General features: G+C 42.8%; 1 protein-coding gene across 1 annotated transcript in view; it reads left to right on the forward strand.

Moving 5' to 3' along the window:
- Positions 1-17,042, forward strand: part of nbeal1 (neurobeachin-like 1) — a 51,076-nt gene that overhangs the window by 25,308 nt on the left and 8,726 nt on the right. Inside the window, 24 exon segments of the mRNA XM_034151542.1 lie at positions 628-761; positions 2,419-2,578; positions 3,086-3,188; positions 3,274-3,433; positions 3,869-4,027; positions 4,411-4,570; positions 5,447-5,535; positions 6,526-7,104; positions 7,237-7,412; positions 8,033-8,321; positions 8,687-8,998; positions 9,280-9,429; positions 9,510-9,667; positions 10,593-10,717; positions 11,086-11,212; positions 12,048-12,196; positions 12,336-12,469; positions 13,493-13,594; positions 13,675-13,770; positions 14,302-14,426; positions 14,556-14,696; positions 15,217-15,347; positions 16,223-16,332; positions 16,923-17,040. Of these exon segments, the coding sequence (XP_034007433.1) occupies positions 628-761; positions 2,419-2,578; positions 3,086-3,188; positions 3,274-3,433; positions 3,869-4,027; positions 4,411-4,570; positions 5,447-5,535; positions 6,526-7,104; positions 7,237-7,412; positions 8,033-8,321; positions 8,687-8,998; positions 9,280-9,429; positions 9,510-9,667; positions 10,593-10,717; positions 11,086-11,212; positions 12,048-12,196; positions 12,336-12,469; positions 13,493-13,594; positions 13,675-13,770; positions 14,302-14,426; positions 14,556-14,696; positions 15,217-15,347; positions 16,223-16,332; positions 16,923-17,040 (3,987 nt within the window).

A 17,042-nucleotide genomic window follows, 5' to 3' on the forward strand; every position in this document is an offset into this window, starting at 1 on the left:
AAAGTTTGAAACTGTGTACCAGGGTTATTACGCTCATTAAAAACCTGGAAAAGTCATGGAAATTCAAAATGCTAATTCCAGGCCCTGGAAAACAATATTTTTCCCAAAGTTTTGGAAAAGTCATGGAAATGTAACTAAAGTTGCATCAAATATAATTTATATTTTATCTAATCGCCGAAATAGTAATACTATAATGATAATACATATTGTATGGTATAGTAATGAAACGTAGAATGGCATTTAACTGACGAGGTGTTTTGCTGGTGAGAGATTTTAGTAGAAGCTAGTAAGCCTACTATTTGATTTGTTTTAGATAGGCACAACATGTTTCATATGCAGACCTTATTTTCCTGTTCCATGTTCAAATAAACCATTTTCAGTGGTACCGCTGAGAAAGAGTCATGTTTTTGGTCATGGAAAATTAGGCAAAGGTCATGGAGAAGTCATGGAGAAGTCATTGGTGAAAAAGTGTATGAACCCTGGTGTACTCTTCCCTAACTGATTCATTTTTTTGTCTTTGATACTGTATGTGTTGTTTAAGAAAAACTAAATATATAATAATCTCAGTATAGCTCTGAAACATTAGCACTTCTCATAAAACCATTGCATTATTATTTGTTGTTGCAGAGGCCCGTCTGGAGAAGAATCTGGTGGCCACCTTCCTGTTGGTGCTGAAGCATTTCCTGCAGAGACACCTTATCAACCAGGAGAATCTGCTGCACTCGCATGGAGTCGGTACAGTGGGAGCGCTGCTGCAGAAGGTCGGTTTCATTTCCAAATGTTGGCACGTCGGGGTTACATTTTAGAGAGTGGCTTAGCTTGACCCTGGTGGTGGTGAATGGATAGCTGGGGTCGGTCTGAAGGGGAGGGGCTTAGCTTGACCCTGGTGGTGGTGAATGGATAGTTGGGTTCGGTCTGAAGGGGAGGGGCTTAGCTTGACCCTGGTGGTGGTGAATAGATAGTTGGGTTCGGTCTGAAGGGGAGTGGCTTAGCTTGACCCTGGTGGTGGTGAATGGATAGTTGGGTTCGGTCTGAAGGGGAGGGGCTTAGCTTGACCCTGGTGGTGGTGAATGGATAGTTGGGTTCGGTCTGAAGGGGAGTGGCTTAGCTTGACCCTGGTGGTGGTGAATGGATAGTTGGGTTCGGTCTGAAGGGGAGGGGCTTAGCTTGACCCTGGTGGTGGTGAATGGATAGTTGGGTTCGGTCTGAAGTGGAGTGGCTTAGCTTGACCCTGGTGGTGGTGAATGGATGGTTGGGTTCGGTCTGAAGGGGAGGGGCTTAGCTTGACCCTGGTGGTGGTGAATGGATGGTTGGGTTCGGTCTGAAGGGGAGGGGCTTAGCTTGACCCTGGTGGTGGTGAATGGATAGTTGGGTTCGGTCTGAAGGGGAGGGGCTTAGCTTGACCCTGGACTCAGAGGGACAGGAGGTGAAATGGGGTGGAGGAGGGTTGCGTCGAGTCACCTGAAATGACAGCTGTCAGAGGGGAGAGCAGATTTAAAAAGGGTTAGCGGCGCGCTATGATAGGCTTGGGAGAATAGAGCGAAGTGATTGGTTAAGCTGGGGAGTGACGCCCCCGATCACTTATTGAGAGGAGAGAGAGAGTAGTAACATGGAAATAGTGAATGAATGAGTAAAGACGGTCTTCCTGGTTGAACTTGCGCTGATCTTCATTTGTCCCTTAAAATATGTCTAAAAAGGAAAAAATACACATTTTCTTGACAGCAAACCAGTTTTAAATACAAATATGAAATGCTTATAATGATTACTTGTTAACCACAGAAGACAGTATACTCCAGAAACCTAAACCCAATGCATACCTGCACATTTGTGCCCTTAAAACAATGCAAGCTAGTTTTAAAAAGCATTTAAAAGCATTTTCCCCCGTTAAAGTGCATTTCACATTTTGCCTCAGATCTCCACACGCAGAACAGAAACACGCCTCTTGTTTTTATACAAATGTTGGTTGTATGAATAGCTCCTCTAGTGAAATGAATTGACCTCAGATACCCTCTGTCTCTGTTTGTCTTTTCCTCAACTCTCTTTCTTCCCTGTTGCATGTGCCTCAGTATTTGTTTATCCCAGCTGAGGAAATACTTCTGAATCAGCATTGACATCATGACAATATCAAAGAGTCCACAGACACTCTGATTAAAAGAAAGGCACTCAGTAATACAGTAGCTGCTCTGAGAAAGTAACCGCACCCTGGGAAGAGTGAAAGTGCAAATAAACCACTAATGTGTGTCTCCTCACTCCAATGGGATTTCTATCTGATTTTGTTGCGTGCAAAATGTGGACGAGAAGGTTATAAGTGACCGAGTAAAGGCACTTATCTGTGTTTTAATCATTCTGTATGTGTGCCAGTGAAGTTATTTGTTTTTGTGTGTGTGTGTGTGTGTGTGTGTGTGTGTGTGTGTTCAGTTGCCAGCAGGTCACGTGGATGTCAGCGTTCTGGTTGCCATGCAGCTGCTGATCGAACAGGTGACGTTTGAGAAGAACCACGCTCTGCTGCTGCAACTTCACACACACCTGCTGTTCAACTTCAACATCTGGAACAAAGGAGACTTCCCTCTGCGCATAGGTTAGATCTGTGTGTGTGCGTGCGTGCGTGCGTGCGTGCGTGCGTGCGTGTGTGCGTGTGTGCGTGTGTGCGTGCGTGCGAGTAAAATGACTAGCTATTGTATTTAGCCATGCATGATATGGATGTCATAATGACCTGTTTCTCATGGCAGGAACTGATAAAATAGCCAGTTATTTTTGTATTTTAAAGAAGGTTATAACTCATATTCATGCCCACCTGAGGAGTAGTATATTCAATAGGCTTCATCCGTTCATTTCCTGGCCATTATAAACAGTTTATCCCTGATTCCTTTAACTGATCGATGGAAACAGTATGCAGAAATCAAGGTGAAAAGGCGTCATTTATTCAGACATACTTTAGAAGACTTATTTCTTGTAATTCTGTTTGGTATTTCCCCTGAATTTTTCTGTAAGTAAGTCTGTTCTTCCTCAGGGCTGGGTGTGTGTGAGACAGAAAGAGTGTGTGTGTGTTTCCAGCTCTAACTTGTCCTCCTTTGTTTCTATGAAGGTCATATCCAGTACATGTCCACCGTCATCAAAGACAACAGGAAGCTGTTCAGAAAGAAATATGGAGTTCAGTTTCTTTTGGACACCATACGCCTTTATTACGGGTGAGACTCCACTCCTTAAAGTCCACACCTGTCCAACATATTGAAGTATTGTCTCTTTACCAATAATATGCTCTCTGTACTTCAGGAAGAACAGCCATAAGGACGGTGACCTGAGTGAGGATGACATTCGAACCATCCGGGCGTCTCTCTGCGGACTCATCAAGTATTACATCAGCAAGGGCATGTCTCAGGAGGAGATGCACAGCATTCTGGGATACATCGCCGCCATTGGAGACGAGGACCAGGTAAAGCAGGGGTGTCAAACTCAATTTGTACGTTTTCTCGTCGGCTTTCATACAAGATGCAGGGCTCCAAAAACTGTGGCTTTGACCTCCTGATGCAGGGGGGTCAAACTCAATTTCATCGCGGGCCACATCAGCATTATAGTTGCACTCAAAGGGCCGGTTGTATCTTTAAAGGTCCCCTATTACACTTCAGAGACATGTTTGTATATATCTGAGACCTATAATATATTGATGAAAAACAGTATAATAGGGGACCTTTAAACACTCCAATAGGACTTTATATTGATCCTCCTGGACACTAGATACTTTCTCTACACTCTGGGGCTTCTACTCTTACTGAAGTACACAATCTGAGTACTTCTACTCTTACTGAAGTACACGATCTGAGTACTTCTACTCTTACTGAAGTATAATATCTGACGTGTTGTGTTGCAGTTGTGTGGGATGCTGGAGTTGTTGCTCAGCCTCCTTCAGACGAGTCCGGCCAGAGATCAGATCTTTCTTCTTCTCTTCGAGCCGTCGGAGGCCGACTCCTGCTACGCTCTGCTGCTCAACAACAAGCACTCAGACCGACTCCGAGAACTCGTCTTCAAGGTGAGTTACGGCCACAGATCCGTGTATCCATCATTTCCTGGTCTTCTCTAAAGAAGAGGGACCAATGAAAACGTTGTCATGTTGCCGTTGTTCAGCATGGAAACATTCATTAGCTAACAATGACATTATTGTTCTATTAATATAAAGGGAGGTCAGGTACTCTTTAAAACAGCTGCTAGTTATGGGTACTTTTTACTGAAGTACATTTCAGAGTTCTTTACTTTTACTTGAGCAAAGAGTCAGTACTTCTACTTTCACCAGAGTATGTTTAAACACGAGTATCTGTACTTGTACTTGAGTAAAGGATGTGTGTACTTTTGCCATCTCTGAGTAACTACTGTACTGGTTTTAATGATATGCTGGTTTATTGTTACTCCTCACAGTTGTTTGAGCGCATGTTGCGCTGCGACCGTGTCTATGAGAAGAATAAGCAGCGTCTGCGTCTGAGAGAGGCGGGATACTCCGGCCTGTCGCTGCTCTTCTCTGAACTTCACATCACTCCGACCCTGATCCGCTGTCTCCTCAACCAGGTCCTCCACACAGGTCCGCTGCTCTCTGTTTTTATTTAAACATCACAAGAACACACAGAAAAAATGCCATGTTTACGTACGTAATGTGTTACATTAATCAAGATACCAAGGTACGATGGTTAGGGGGACTTGGCCTTGATCGTATCAAATGAAGTATATACTAAACACTACACTATTGTAGTAGCAGAGGCATTACAGGTGTCCATCTCTTTAAAAATGTTGATTTGTGAAGGCATAAGTGACATATTTTAACAGCAATTTTCATGTAAACATCACAAGAACACTTGTAAAAAATACCATGTTTACGTACTTTTTGTGTTACATTAATCAAGATACCTAGGTATGATGGTTAGGGGGACTTGGCCTTGATCGTATCAAATGAAGTATATACTAGTATCTTTCAAACATTTCCCAAATTGGGATCAATAAAGTACTTCTTATCTTATCTTATTTTACTAAACACCACATTATTGTAGTATCAGAAGCATTACAGGCGTCCATCAAGGTGAAAGTGACATATATTTGAACAGCAATTTTCCAAAAACGTGGTTAAAAAGTCCAGCACAAAAACAGCAAAAACTTTAACCTGATTTTGTGCAAAAAATGTAAAAAGGATTATGAGATGTAGACGCTTTACCGTCTTTCCAGCTGTCTGCTCTCCTGCTATATTAATCTCCCCTTGAATATAATGCATTAAAGCTCTTACTCAGTTTTATTTTCATCCCACCAGTTTGTTCTATATATATTTAGGTGCAATAAGCCGTCCTGCAGATCAATGAGCTCAGGCTTTCTGTCTCCTGCCTATAGTAGTACATCACACAGACAGTAGCACATGTAATCAATACCATGCACGGTTGAATAAATGTGATATTGTGTCTTAAATGTACAGATGCTGTGGTGAACTATAAGGACATGATGGCTCTGGTGCAGCTCACTCATCGAGCCGGACCTGGTGTACGCCTGCTCGTCTGCAAGAGGGTGAGGAAACACACAGTAGAATATAAATGAAATGGTGCTAGTAATTCAGACGAAGTGTTATATATATATATATATATATATGTCAAATAAAATACGCTAAATGTTGCAGAGAATGTTGTAAGTGACCACGTAAATGTTTGTTTATTCACATTTTTGGTGCACCTAAATGAAGAAGTGAGACTCACCAGTGCATTCCCTGGAGGCTATAGAGAGGCCCTCCCTTTCCGGTGGACCCCCATGGGACCTTATTTCGGAAAAATTATGTATTTAAGTCAATGGCGAGAGAAAGATTATCTCTCGATCCCGTTTGAATTGTGCCACGAATTACACATATGATGTTTGTCAATTTAAAAGATAATTTTGCAAGTCAAAAAAATAAAATGTGTGGTAAAACTGTGAAGTAACACTTATTTTGTGTGAAACCGCTCAATGAACTCCATCTCCCGTCTCGCACCACACACCCAGACGGCCGTCACGTTGGCACATTTCACTTCTTTCTTTCAGAATGAGGTGGAAAGTATTAAAAGAGGTGAAAATCACTCCAAGTCTGGGCATGTTGAGAGCTGTTCATACACACAAGGGGAGTTAGTCGGTTCCTAAGAGCCAGCATGCGGGACCGGGGATTCTGGGATTTGTAGTCTTTCTAGTTGCGTATTTTTCATAGTCTTATATTTCAACAGTTTTACGACAAACTGTGACTTTTTTGACATGGAAATTATTATTTAAGATTGACAAACATCATACGTGTAATTCGTGGCACAATTCAAACGGGACCCAAAGATAATCTTTTCTCTCTCCATTGACTTCAATACATCATTTTTCCGAAATAAGGTCCCATGGGTCGGAAGTAGATGGGCGGGACTATATTTGTTAATTTGCATGTATCAATGAAAACATTGGATAATAAATGATGCCGCGTTATGTCTCGTCATGTCGTGCATCAGTCAGGTTTTATTAACTTCACTTGTTCTCCCTGTCTACTATCCGCAGGTTTACCAACTGCTTCAATCCCAACAAGATGCCGCCGTGCAGATTTCTCGTCAGCAGTGTTGGCAGGACACCCTCATGCGCCTCTACCTTCGGGGGGAAGGATCTTTTCCTCTTCGTGGCTCGGACACAATCAGCACCTGCAGTCTGGATCTCAATCGATCGGGAGGCACAAATCGTCTGGATGTTCCTCATGAAAGGAGGTCGAGAACGGGCAGCCGCTTGGAGGACGACCGAATCAGCGTGGGAGAAACTCGCTCTGTGGACAGCCTGGAAAACGGAGACGCCATTTCTCTTCTGGACACACCTTCTTCTTCTGCCTCCACCTCCACAAAGCCTTGGGTGTTGGGGAAGTCGGGGGGTTTGATGCTGGATCTGTCCCATCTTCAGTCCTTCGAAGGAGGGGACAGCGGCAGCCAAACGCCCGGCAGCGCTCAGAGCACACCGTCACCTCTGGAGACATCCAAACCTTTTCCAGGGAGCACCGGGGATAGAGATAGAGATGCAACACCCTCGCTGACTGAAGACAGCTTCCTGTTCAGTGACAACATCTCACTGGGCGAGTCCTTCAACAACGCTGAGGTGAGAGGAGGCTGAGACGATGAAAGAGGACAGAGTTTTGTTGTTTTTTGACCTGATTGGGTGCAGTTTGGGTCGATGTTTGATAAGTAAAATAACAAAGGCAATTTGGTTCTTGGTGCCCCCCCCCCCTAGCGAGCGGAGGAGGAGCTGTGCAGCATGCTGCTGGAGATCGTGCTCTGCGTGATGTGGCGAGGTGTCGAAGGGTCAGATGATTCAGCGTGGATCGAGCGCGGACAGGTGTTCTCTGCTCTCACCAAACTGGCAACCGCCAACGATCTGCTGCTTCCTGTCGACCAGATCAAACTCAGGTCAGACATTAACACTGACAAACTACTGCCTAATAAATCCGACTTATTGCAGACAAGCGACAATTAAGAAAACAGAAATAGGATTTTTGTGTTGGCATCAAACAGGAAATGGCTGAGAAGAATCAGAATCTATTATTTATACATAGAGACAGAAGAAATAGAACACTATTACTGTATATTAAATGCTGTGAAGTCCACTGAAACCCTGCCCTCTTCCTCAATCAATCAATCAATCAATCAATAGAACACGATAACTGTATATTAAACGCTGTGAAGTCCACTGAAACCCTGCCCTCTTCCTCAATCAATCAATCAATCAATAGAACACTATAACTGTATTTTAAACGCTGTGAAGTCCACTGAAACCCTGCCCTCTTCCTCAATCAATCAATCAATCAATAGAACACGATAACTGTATATTAAACGCTGTGAAGTCCACTGAAACCCTGCCCTCTTCCTCAATCAATCAATCAATCAATAGAACACTATTACTGTATATTAAACGCTGTGAAGTCCACTGAAACCCTGCCCTCTTCCTCAATCAATCAATCAATCAATAGAACACTATAACTGTATTTTAAACGCTGTGAAGTCCACTGAAACCCTCCTCTCTCCTCCAGTCTGATGGAGCGCATGTTGGAGTGGTCGGTGTGTGATAACCGCGAGGCGTCGGCCTCCTCGCTGCCGCAGCACACGGAGAACGCGGTGCGCTTGCTGCACATGGTTCAGGACTTCCTGCAGGCCGAGGGTCTGGTGAATCCGGCGCTGTGGACGGAGAAAGTTCTGGAGGAGACGGTGACGCTTATGGACAGCTTGATGGTTTGGTACGCCTCCGGATCGCAGTGGTTCCAACTCTCCCAGGTGGGACTCCGGCTGCTGCTGGGCTTCATGGCGCAGGAGGATCCAGAGGTGAGATGTTTTCCCATTCTTACACATTATTTTTAATGCAATGAATAATAATGTGGACGTAAATTCCCCCAAAAAGTTTTATTCAGCTTTTCACATGTATACAATTATAGAATTAGGTAGATCAGCGGTTTTAAAGTGTGAGGCGCGCGTCCCTTGGGGGGCGCCAGAGAGCTTCAGGGGAGGTGCAGCGGGAGAAAAAAAAAGCGCTATAGGCTTGTGAGAATAGAGCGAAGTGATTGGTTGAGCTGGGGAGTGACGCCCCCGATCACTTATTGAGAGGAGAGAGAGTAGTAACATGGAAATAGTAGACGGTCTTCCTGGTTGAACTTGCGCTGAGCTTCATTTCCCATTACCCTCTGCCCCAGGTGTGTGCCATGGCGACGGCGAAGCTGAACGGCATCCTGCAGACGAAGGAGGTGTCGAGTCAGGACGAGGCGTGCTACCTGCTGGGGAAGGTGGAGGGGATCCTGCGGCGCTCCATCCAGGAGGAGCAGGCGGAGGAGACGTACTCCTTCCTGGTTCCTCTGCTGAGGACGCTGCTCTCCAAAGTCCACCGCCTCCTCTACATGGAGCTGCACCTCCCAAAGCTGCCCGACACCAACGGCAGCCCCTCCTTCTTCGAGGACTTCCAGCTGTACTGCAAATCCCCCGAGTGGCGCGTCTACCTCGACAAATATGTACGAGATTGATATCAAAGTTACCAGATTATATTTGATATGCGCTGGTGTTCGGATCAGGGGGTCACAGGTTCAAACCCCACTGCAGTCAGCATGTCGTTGTGTCCCTGAGACACAGTATTGAGTATGTCAGTCGCTTTGGATAAAAGCGTCTAACAAGTAACATGTGATGTAATGTAATAAAGTACTTCTTATCTCATCAAGAGAAGTTATGGAACAGAGAGTTCTCCTCCATGCATCTATTGGAACATTTAATGGAAATGTTCTCCTTTTGACTCCAGATTATCCCGTACATGAAGCAGTATGAAATCGAGACGTTCAGCCAGGGTCACGAGACGATGGCTCTCTACTGGAAGGAATGCTACGAGGCGTTCATGGTCAGCCTGCACAAGAGGGAGAGGGACAGAGGGGAGAGCAAGATCCGCTTCCAGGTGAGTTGCAATAATACATACTGAAGCCTCTTTCCCTCACACTTTCTGATGCATAAACTCTACCTCTTCTCTGCCTTCAGGAGCATTTCGTGGAGCCTTTCTCCCGCAGAGGCCGCCAGGAGAACCTGCGCTACAACAGCATGTTGAAGCAGCAGCACAGCCAGAACAGCGCCACCCTCAGGCAGTGGAAGGCATCGCGCAGAGGCCTGGTGTGTGAGAGAGGGCCGTGGGCTGACAGGTAACTCACATTTACTCCCATTACCTCACATTAACTCACATTAACTCACATTAACTCACATTAACTCACATTAACTCACATTAACTCACATTATATCACATTAACAACCCACATTATATCATATTAAATCATATTAAATCACATTAACTCACATTAACTCACATTAACAACCCACATTATATCATATTATATCATATTAAATCACATAACTCACATTAACTCACATTAACTCACATTAACTCACATTAACAACCCACATTAACTCACATTAACTCACATGAACTCACATTAACTCACATTATATCATATTATCTCACATTAACTCACATTAACAACCCACATGAACTTACATTATATCACATTAACTCACATTATATCATATTATCTCACATTAACTCACATTAACAACCCACATTAACCTACATTAACTCACATTAACTCACATTAACTCACATTAACTCACATTATATCATATTAACTCACATTATATCACATTAACTCACATTAACAACTCGCATTAACCTACATTAACTCACATTAACTCACATTATATCACATTAACTCACAATAACTCGCATGAACTCACATTAACTTCTTGTATTTTCCCATTTAATACTTTCTACTGTGAGGCACATCAACATGTCAATATGAGCATGTCAACTTTAATTTATAATGTGTATATGTATATAAATACACACATTAACGCCCATAATTCTATACATTCATACACGTTTATACACACGTACACAAATATATACGCACCTTTCCAGCGCAAACACAAAAGAAACATTTATTCATACAAGTCTATGTACAGATTCAATAATTTCTCGTCCTATTTTTAATATAACTATTACTGAATGAGATATAGATAATGGCTGGCTTTGAGAGTATTACAAACATGTTTTTGTAACCTTTGTTCCAACAGGCAGCAGGACGAGATGCACTGGAGAGTTTCCAGCGCGGAGAACTTCTCCAGAATGAGACTGAAGCTGGTTCGTAATTACAACTTCGACCCGCACCGAGAGGCCAGCGCTCTCAGAGACAACCTGGGTAAGAAAACACGTCTTTTTGGTGGGTGTGTAGAGTATGGTAAAGTTGGGTTATGATGAGGGATAAGTGTGTCGATACAGCCTGTCCTTAAAAGGGCCATATTAGGCTTTATAAGTTGCAGAGTCAGGACTTTAGGAGATCATTACGTCTCTTTCACTTTTAATTTGTTAGTAAGCTAGTTTAAAACTGTATATGGAAGTTGATGGAAGTGTTATGGTCATGTCCGGTACGTTTTTGTACTTTCTAAGCCCTTAACAAGCATGTTAAGAAGCACATTTTCCGACAGTGCCATGTGATATTAACCTCTGCATCATCGCTGGATACCTCCTCTCAGAGTTTAATGATCTCCCGTCTCCTTCTCCTCTCAGGCGTCCATCAGCAGCGAGTGAACCCAGACTCTCTGCTGCTGGAGGCGGTGAAGCAGGTGAAGGTGAGCGACCTGGAGGACGACATCCTGGATCTACCTGAGGACGACCCGTCTGCCGCCAACAACCAGTGAGTCTAATAACATCATAACAGATCAACGAGATGATGTAATACAGAGTTTTTCAATCTGTTTTTGAGCATGATAGATGGATAGATAGATAGATGGATGGATGGATAGATAGATAGATGGATAGATGGATGGATAGATAGATAGATAGATGGATAGATGGATGGATAGATGATGGATAGATAGATAGATGGATAGATGGATGGATAGATGAATGGATAGATGGATAGATGGATGGATGGATAGATGGATGGATAGATGGATGGATAGATGGATGGATAGATGGATGGATGGATGGATGGATGGATAGATAGATAGATGGATAGATAGATGGATGAATGGATAGATGGATAGATAGATAGATAGATAGATAGATGGATGAATGGATAGATAGATAGATGGATAGATGGATGGATAGATGAATGGATAGATGGATAGATGGATAGATGGATGGATAGATGGATGGATAGATGAATGGATAGATGGATAGATGGATAGATGGATAGATGGATGGATGGATGGATAGATGGATAGATGGATAGATGGATAGATGGATAGATGGATAGATGGATAGATGGATAGATGGATGGATGGATAGATAATTTGAAACAGTACAAAGAAAACAAAAACACATAAACATTACTCCTAATCCAAGTGCGAGTAAAGGGGGGGGGGGTGGGTTGTTGATCCGAGTTTGAAAGCTAGAGTGAAGAAGTGAGTTTTGAGAGATGTTTTGAAGGATTCAAGTTGGCCTTATATACTGTAGAGACTTAATAGATACTGAATCACTGATATAACAGATAGTAAATCAGGACCTCCATGTTGTTTGTCCTGCAGGGTGGAAGCAGAGGAGGCGGGTCAGAAGGAGAAGCTGGTTCTGTGGGAGGATTGTGAGCTGGTGACAGTGGTCGATGTGGTTCCTGGCCGTCTGGAGCTCACCACCCAACACATCTACTTCTACGACAGCAGCCAGGAGAAAGAGGAAGGTGAGGACACGTGTTATTTATTCGGGGTCACATTATATTAAAAGTATGCAGAAAATGGCAAATTAAATACCGAGATTCCTCTTTGTCTTATTCTTTAATGTTGTGAGGGAGAATCTTTTACTAATTCTCTTTCCTCAAGGAGTGGGCCACGACTTCAAATGGCCTCTTTCTCAGATCCGAGAGGTCCATCTGAGGCGATATAACCTCCGCCGCTCGGCTCTGGAGATCTTCCTCATCGACCAGACCAATTACTTCCTGAACTTCAAGAAGGAGGTGAAGAAACGTAGCTTCAACGCTAGAGAATATACCTAGTCCCTCTTGCCTTTTCTTTTGAGTTTTTTTATTTTTGTAACTTATTTTATTTAAGGCAGTAAAAACATTTGTTTATTTGCTTCTTGACAAAAGTTAAGGGTAAAATGTAAGAAGTAGAAAGTACAGGTATTTGTGTTCAACATGTAAGAAGTAGAAAGTACAGGTATTTGTGTTCAACATGTAAGAAGTAGAAAGTACAGGTATTTGGGTTCAACATGTAAGAAATAGAAGTACAGAATTTGTGTTCAACATGTAAGAAGTAGAAAGTACAGGTATTTGTGTTCAACATGTAAGAAGTAGAAAGTACAGGTATTTGTGTTCAACATGTAAGAAGTAGAAAGTACAGGTATTTGTGTTCAACATGTAAGAAGTAGAAAGTACAGGTATTTGTGTTCAACATGTAAGAAGTAGAAAGTACAGGTATTTGTGTTCAACATGTAAGAAGTAGAAAGTACAGGTATTTGGGTTCAACATGTAAGAAGTAGAAAGTACAGGTATTTGGGTTCAACATGTAAGAAGTAGAAAGTACAGGTATTTGGGTTCAACATGTGAGAAGTAGAAAGTACAGGTATTTGGGTTCAACATGTGAGAAGTAGAAAGTACAGGTATTTGTGTTCAACATGTAAGAAGTAGAAAGTACAGGTATTTGTGTTCAACATGTAAGAAGTAGAAAGTACAGGTATTTGTGTTCAACATGTAAGAAGTAGAAAGTACAGGTATTGGGGTTCAACATGTAAGAAGTAGAAAGTACAGGTATTTGTGTTCAAAAAGTCAAAGTAAAAAGTTGTCAGAAAAATAAGTAGTGGAGTAGTACTGATACCAGAAAGATATACTTAAGTACAGTAACAAAGTATTTGTACTCCACTGCTTCCCACCTCTGGTAACTGTTATATTAACACGTTCAGTTTGGACTAGACTCGCTTGGTTCTTCATTCAAAGCTTCTAATACACAACATTTAATACTGCTGTGTTTCTTATCGACAGGTGAGGAATAAGGTCTACAGCCGCATGTTGCTGCTGCGATCGCTCAGTCTCTATGGGACCAGATCACCTCAGGAGCTCCTCAAAGCCTCTGGACTCACACAGGTCAGCAAACTGGAGCTCTTATACACAACATACACTTTAATTAAATACATAGCTGAGTTAAAACCTCTTCTTCTGCACAGAAATGGGTGAACAGGGAGATCTCCAACTTTGACTACTTGATGCAACTCAACACGATCGCAGGCAGAACGTACAACAACCTCGCTCAATATCCAGTGGTACGTTTGTCCTGTGTTTTGACTGAGTGAACGCCAGCAAAAATGTCTGTTTTAAGCGTCTCAAACTGTGTGTGTGTGTGTGTGTGTGTGTGTGTGTGTGTGTGTGTGTGTGTGTGTGTGTGTGTGTGTGTGTGTGTGTGTGTGTGTGTGTGTGTGTGTGTGTGTGTGTGGTGTGTTGTGTGTGTGTGTGTGTGTGTGTGTGTGGTGTGTGTGTGTGTGTGTGTGTGTGTGTGTGTGTGTGTGTGTGTGTGTGTGTGTGTGTGTGTGTGTGTGTGTGTGTGTGTGTGTGTGTGTGTGTGTGTGATGTTTGTGGTGTGTGTGTGTGTGTGTGTGTGTGTGTGTGTGTGTGTGTGTGTGTGTGTGTGTGTGTGTGTGTGTGTGTGTGTGTGTGTGTGTGTGTGTGTGTGTGGTGTTGTGTGTGTGTGTGTGTGTGTGTGTGTGTGTGTGTGTGTGTGTGTGTGTGTGTGTGTGTGTGTGTGTGTGTGTGTGTAGTGTGTGTGTGTGTGTGTGTGTGTGTGTGTGTGTGTCCAGTTCCCCTGGATTCTCGCTGACTACACTTCAGAGGAGCTGGACCTTTCTGATCCTCGATGTTTCCGAGATCTCTCAAAGCCCGTGGCGGCTCTTAACGAACGCAACGCAAAGGCCGTCAGAGAGAAGTACGTTGGTTTGTTTTTACATTTTGAGAAATATTGTGATTGGTTTTGTGCATTCTGTGAAAAAGTGCAGGTTCTGTCCACCTTGTCTTCTTTGCACACAATGACAAAACCTTTAAATGTGTCTTTCAGGTATGAGAGTTTCGAGGATCCAACAGGAACCATCGACAGGTTTCATTACGGCACCCATTACTCCAACGCTGCTGGAGTGATGCACTACCTGATGAGAGTCGAGCCTTTCACCTCTCTGCACATCCAACTGCAGAGCGGACGGTTAGTCGGATATTGATTTTGTAATCAAACCCTTTTCAATACCTTCCCAGGCAAAGCATCAGAATCCAATCTGTGCTAGCATTAGCATCCAACAAGCATTTATGTATTAACTCTGACCATGTAACACATACAGATAATACAAAACACACACACAAAACACTTAGGATATAAACCCGGGAAATATGTAAGTACAAAGTGTACAGGAGCTGTGAACAATTAAATTAACTTGCATTCACTTTGATCAGGGAGCTTGGTTATGCTACATTAAAATAGCGACCGCCATTACACACACACACACACACACACAGCAACCACGAGGCAGTCTCCTACGCGGCATCGAAGACAATAAACAACATCCAAACACCACTTCAAACACTAGGACATTGCGACACAACACATATGCTTAAAATGTAGTTAGACAAAATAGGGCCCCCAAAAAGCTAGAAACGGCCCTGAGTACCAGAGTGTAGGAATACTCAAGTATCTCTATATCGTACTTGAGTAAATGTACTTCTCTCAGGTTCGATTGTGCGGACCGTCAGTTCCACTCGATCCCAGCGACGTGGCAGACGCTCATGGACAACCCCAACGACGTCAAGGAGCTCATCCCGGAGTTCTTCTACTTCCCAGAGTTCCTGGAGAACCAAAATGGTGAGGTTTCAATATCAAATATAGGCTTTTACTGTGGGCGAAATGATTGACCGTTACCATCGAAAATCTGATGTTTTCTGAAGGGAGAGCAAATTAAAAAAGCCTTTGAATGTAGACCTACTTAACAGGAAGTGTTAAATGTGTGATTTGAAGGGATATGCAGGAAAGATATATTTACTTTAGATATGTATCAGCAGATTTAGACTCCTCCACGATCATTAGACCTGCCTTCATTTGCTCCCTGGATTAAAGAGATAATCAGCGACTCTTTACGCAGTGGTTCTCAACTGGTGGGTCGCGACCCAAAAGTGGGTCGCGGACCCGTTTCGAGTGGGTCGCGGATGTGTGAGTGAAGAAAAAAAAGTTGGAAAAATAAATTGGAATTTTTTTTTTTTTTTTTTTGGGGAAAAACTCAAACTTTTATTTTGAAGGCCCGATTTTCTTCTCAGAGTGTACCAGAATGCGTAGTTTATGTTAGTATTTCAAAAAATCTCCTGGGGGAGAATCCCCCCAGACCCCCCTGCTGGGGTTGGGTTTTCAGCATGTGTGCCTTTTTATATAGTTCAGCTTTGATTCCATCATCTCATTAAACCTTTTTTAAAAGCATACTTTAGTTCTGTGAAGGGATATAAGGGATATATGCACTGTACTTCACTTTTATTAATATTGTATGCTCAAAAGCGTATATATTACAGCACGATTTTTTGTTGAATAGATTTGAGTGCTTCAAAATGTTGGGTCGCGATTTATTGACCAAGTAAAAAGTGGGTCCCGAGGCCTGACCAGTTGAGAACCACTGCTTTACAGCATATTTTCTGTACTAACTTCCCTGTTCTTTCCCTCTTTCTCGTCCTTTTGTTCCTGCTGTGGTTCAGGTTTCGATCTGGGTCGCCTGCAGATCTCAAAGGAGAGGGTAAATGACGTTATTCTGCCAAAATGGGCCAAGTCCCCGGAGGATTTCATCTACAAACACCGCAAAGCCCTGGTGAGATCAGCTTTATTTAGTGTGACCTCTTTGTGGCCATTCTTAGTAATTATGTTACAAGAAGACCCTTTTCTTAACATTTGTGCCAGTAATTAGACATACTTTAAAGTAGTATGCCAACTATCTTATTGTTGTGACTTCTATTTCTGGCGTTTAAGTGTTATTGCATTGAGTGGATGACACGAAAAAGGGAACCAAGCACAATGTAATCTTAAATTAAATGACACGCTAGTTTGCGGAACATTTGACCTGATTTTCTTTCGAATTTACATCAATTTCCTCTCTACTTAGTAAGCCCTTAAGCCCCTTACAAGTATTCCCCCGCAGTTTATCACCTTAGGAGCTCTCTTAAGAAGATTTGTGAATAACTTGAGGCTTTACCAAGATCAAGTATTAACTTTAAGACGAAGTTCTAGCAGAAACACTATTTTTTTCACAAATTGAAGCTGATATTTTACCTTAAATATGTCAGATATCAGATCATCAATATACTCACATTTAGTTTGCAGTATTACAATCAGTGTGAACATGTTCTTGTGCTCGTAGTGACTACATTCCTGACCTCAGTGTGTGTTTGTTTTTTGCGACAGGAGTCTGAGTGTGTGTCCGCTCACCTTCACGAGTGGATCGATCTGATCTTTGGTTACAAACAGCGAGGTCCTGCAGCGGTGGAGGCCCTCAACGTCTTCTACTACTGCACGTATGAAGGT

This window comes from Trematomus bernacchii, unplaced genomic scaffold, assembly GCF_902827165.1.
Source record: "Trematomus bernacchii unplaced genomic scaffold, fTreBer1.1, whole genome shotgun sequence".
In the NCBI taxonomy this organism is placed as follows: Eukaryota; Metazoa; Chordata; class Actinopteri; order Perciformes; family Nototheniidae; genus Trematomus; species Trematomus bernacchii.